Source organism: Saccostrea cucullata, unplaced genomic scaffold (genome assembly GCF_032062105.1).
Source record: "Saccostrea cucullata isolate Sc308-1 unplaced genomic scaffold, CSIRO_AGI_Scuc_v1 ctg110, whole genome shotgun sequence".
Classification (NCBI taxonomy): domain Eukaryota; kingdom Metazoa; phylum Mollusca; class Bivalvia; order Ostreida; family Ostreidae; genus Saccostrea; species Saccostrea cuccullata.
In genome coordinates, this window is record NW_026939674.1 from 848,376 (window position 1) to 853,186 (window position 4,811).

At 32.4% G+C, this 4,811-nt stretch overlaps 1 protein-coding gene across 1 annotated transcript; it reads left to right on the forward strand.

Moving 5' to 3' along the window:
• The first annotated feature begins 725 nt into the window (after window positions 1–725).
• On the forward strand, window positions 726–4,476 carry LOC134253589 (uncharacterized). The gene is made up of 4 exons (XM_062736140.1): window positions 726–913; window positions 2,988–3,152; window positions 3,406–3,627; window positions 4,349–4,476. Exons 1-4 carry the CDS (start codon window positions 829–831, stop codon window positions 4,387–4,389), a joined length of 513 nt encoding a protein of 170 aa, XP_062592124.1. The 5' UTR covers window positions 726–828; the 3' UTR covers window positions 4,390–4,476.
• The last annotated feature ends 335 nt before the right edge of the window (window positions 4,477–4,811 follow it).

The following is a 4,811-nucleotide window of genomic DNA, read 5'->3' on the forward strand; positions in this document are numbered from 1 at the left end:
AAACTTTGAATTTACCGGGTGGGAGGACAATGTAAATACAAAATTTAGAACATGACAAACCCGGTAAATTCAAAATTTAGAACATGACACAAGCAATAAATCCATTAACAATAATGTGAACTCATTCATCACTTAAAACGGAAAGAGAAAAAGTCAACGGTCAATGGATACTTTTCAATGTTTCCTCTCCGTTTCAGCGATGTATACGCTTGTTCAAGTCATTTGCACTTTGGGATCACCTATTGCAAACGATTTAAGCACGCCTCTGGCAAATCTATACTTAAGTCTTCATCTGTCATAAGAAAAAAATATTGTCCTTGTGATGGACATCAATGAATGTTTCGAACAAGTCGCGTACCTATTTGTTCGCGACGGCAAATTTGTTTCAATATGACAGCCATAAATGCTACGAGCTGAAATTAATCGTTCTTTAAACTACCTAACCAACAATTGAATATCATGATTGGATTTGATTAAATAAGGTAAGAGTTAATTAAAATGCATTCCGGAAATTGCTGAAATTGACATAAAACAGGAAAGAGTATTTAAAAGGGAATGTCTAAAAATATGGAATTTATTATTCATGACATGCTAACCAGCATAATTAATTGTAAAAAGGCCGAATGCTAATGATTATTTCCGACCTATTACTTGCATGTTGCTTGGAATATAATGTACGATGTATAACATTGGCAATTTATGTCTCCCCTAAGGGGCCCCGCCCCCCTTGACAGGTTAATCAACAAACAGCAATGTATTATTAAGTGGTCTTTTGTTTTAGATGTTTCAATCTCTTCATTTGTCCTAAATTTTACAGAACTGACGGTCATGCTTTGGCAAACTGTGCTTACAACTTTCAGGAACCATTTACTTCTTTATGTGATTATTTGTGCTCTTGTTTCACGTATATCAGGTAAGATCTATGCTTCGTTGCACTGAGTGCGACTTTAATTGCACGTGTAGGGTTCGCACACGTGAATGAATGTTTTTCTTCATTTATGAAGACTAGAAGACTAAATATATGACATGTGCGAATTGCCTTCATTCAATAAATATTAACAGTTAAAGGTGGTTAAATTTGTGCGCAAAAACTTGTCATTTCTATTTTGATTAAGATTGCATAGGATATACTTTTCTTTCCTCTTGTTTTTCACTGCATTCGATGGGATGAATTGATTTTTTCAGCAGAAAATTGAAGATCACCTTAATTATCGTTTTTGATGTCGTTTAATCGACCAACAGCGTCCCTGTGGCTTTCCATTGCAAAGCAACATTTTCCACAATGAACAGATAAAAATGTTTTTATTCTTGTGATTTGACTGTCTAATTAACTGATTTTGGTTTGGAACTGTTGATGTTTTAATTTTTTGCACTGTACGGGTCTTCTTAAGAAATAACATGCCTGATTATCATAAATAGGAGAAGAATTTGGATAAAAACAATCCCCCAGTCATTAATATATCAAGGATCTTGGCCAGCTTGCCGTAATTTGAATGACAAGAATAAATTTCAAAACAAAACTATGAATTACAATAGGCATATTTATATCATTTTCATAGTTAATTCTCACTTCTTCCCATAAGCACGGTTTTATCGACCAACCATAACTCAACGAAACTCATAACTCATTAATACGATTCCTGTAGATTATGTTCTCTGACTTTACTTAAGATAGCCGTGCCAGTCACATGTCGATTGAAATGCAAAAAAAGACAACTTTTCTGCCACCTGTTTTCTTTGGCCTGTAAGATGTAACATTTCGATGCTGAAAATGCCAGCGGACACTGGTCTGATTTATGAGTGCTGTGTTCGATATTTCACAAACATTCAGCTGTTTTAACCTTTCATGTTTAGTACGCTTAGGTGGTTGATAATTTTTTGCTGACTGTAAAAACCACAAAAATGTGAGTATGTATTATTACCCGTAGTTGCAATTGGTTCTCTTGAAGGAAAACATTGGCCCAGAAGAATAAATTTCCTTATATAATTATGGAATTTTAAACTCACTTTACAACTAATTAATGCAGTTCTTCCTGTTCTGAATTTTGCAAACATTTACCTTACAATATGGAATTAATTTTTGACAGTTTTAATTAAGAGAACGTCTAATTCAATTGATTTGTGAACCTAAAATCATGCAATTGATTGCAATCAGAACTTTTTGAATAAAGACTGAATTGAAAATTCCTTCAAGCTTATTTTTAAAATTATTTTTATAACATAAAGAGAAACAGCAGGAACCTTTGTGGCTTTCAAGTTGGTAACCTATGGCTCCAATCTCCAATCACAAAGTCCTGTCTCTTATATATTATTACATGTTGAAAAGAAAAGGCCTAAAGATAAACCTAAACATGCTAAAGGTCTTAGATATAAGGGTATTTAAAATCTTGTCTGAGGTCAACATTTTTTTAAATTCTATTAGCGAAAGTAAGACATTGCTTGCAAATACAATCTGTCCTTAGATCCAGTGTTGACTAATGTCTGTGATATTAAATCGTTAGTCCATTATTTCTAAACTCAGTTGAGTACTTAAATGTAACCGTTAACAGATCATGATACAGAGCAAACGAGTGGTTTGTCCTCCATGGTACTTGATCCCATCTCTGATGTTAAAGGAACCCGTGTTTGTTATGTTTACAGCTTGTGTTGTTCAGCTGGTCTTCTAAGCTTGATTCCTGTTTTTTCTTTTATCTTTATAGTTCATTGAATCATGCAATATCCTTCTATTGGACAAGGTCTTATTACTTCTATTCACGATTATACTTCCAAGACACTGCCTTTTGGATCATGAAATATAAAATATTCTGTATACTGGCCTCGAATGACTAGAAAATCTGGTGGTCTAAAACAATATTCACGATTGAAGAGTGTTCATTTCTGGTAATAAAAAACAAACATTATGCAGAGAAGGTAAATTTTGACTTATGTCAACGTCTGTTTTATGATCTTTGGACTTAAACTTTCTGTCATTTTGGATTTTCTAACAGGTTCACAGCTGCCGAGGTTCGGATGTTACGTGTGTTCATACATGAATCCCTCCAATGATGACTTCAGTTGTGTGACCACCCCATGGAATGCGACAAACGGTCACATTGTAGACAACTGTAGTGGAAACGGATTTAGATGTGTTACAAAAACTGTTTATACCAAGGGTACAAATTTGATAATTTTTTTTTAAATAGTTAAAGAAGAAATTAATCCTTTAAGTGTACATTTATGATTTATCTGAATTTGCTTATATTATGCATTTGCAAGTCTTTTACTTAATGAAATAGAATTGAAAACCATGGGCCGAAGAATAGTCTTATCGAAATCTCTCCCTAAAAAAAAAAATTAACTTTCGAAAAAAAATTAAATCTGTCAAGGTGCATATTAATCGTTTCCTGAATCACCCTTCTCTTGCAGATAAAACACGGATATACTTTATGTTTCGGAATTGCTCTGTCCCGGATACTTTTGATTGTGGTAGTAATTGTTGTGTTGATAACAGTGTCCATGATTTCACATGCCAAACTGTTTGCCAAGATAATTTGTGCAACAACTCAAATGAAGGCCAACGATTGGTAGAAATTCAATCCGGAAGTGGGGCAACGTCCATCGTTCACAAGTTCATTCGAATGACAGTTTGTATGGGATTTATCTTAACATTTGTCATATATTAATTTTTGTGATGTTTTGTGGTACATGGCGGGAACGTAGCGATTGCTTTGTCTCGATCCGTCCCCTTGCATCCTCACTGTATTTTTGTCTCTCTAGTGAAATTTATAGATTGTATTATCCTTATTTCCTTTTTGTAAGAACTACTAATGTATTACAGATAATTGATGAGATATTTTTTCCTAAATATTCAGTCAAAATAAATACAACCTTTCATTTTTCAAAAGGTTAACAATCCTTTGTTTATCACGTATTCGTATCAATACAACGAGAGGTTCATACATTTATACATGTACCACCGGTACCCTTAACATCGGATGCGAAAAGTGTTACTGGCAGGCAGCATTCTTTGTAATTTAGAAATTAATTTCCAATTGATGCATATTTGATATTAAAATGGTAGTGTTATTATATGGTAATATTGACTGACATTCCTTTTTATGTATTCTTCACAAAAACTGAAGGGTACAAAGTATTTTTTTTAATTTCTTTTAGTATACAGTTTAAAATATCCTATGGCTATATCAAAATAATTTATACTAACTGTATATTGTTTGTTTGTTTTTCATTGTCAATATTATTTTGTGTCATTTTTTCTATTTATGACGTGAGTAAGATAAATAATTTTAATATGAAATTATTTGAATAAATTGTAAATCTTATTTATAAATATGTCTGATTTCTTTTTTAGATGTAAAGAGAATTAATCAATTTGTACCATGCACGCAGTGAGCACCATGCTTTTGTGAAATGGAAGATTGATATAAGCATACTGATTTTGTACGATATGTTGAAGTAAAGAGGATTATTTCTTTTCAATTTAATTGCATTTTAGGCAGGCTCATGATGCAGTTCAATCTTCTTCATATAGCAATATCTCTATTCTAGAGAAAATGTTTAATATTGCAATTGCTTTCAAGCATTTGTATCGACAGGTTAATATTGGTTTATCATGCAAGAAATATATGGGGTTTTTCATGTACGAGTTCATGTATTGGTATAGGTATAAAAGATTGTGATATAGAAAATAAATTAGTGATAGTTTTTTTCTCTAAGTATTTTGAAACACAGTTAATAAGTTTCGTCGAGGTGTAGAATGGATCATAATGAAAAAAAATATATATGATCATGAGAGAAATACATATCATATTTCA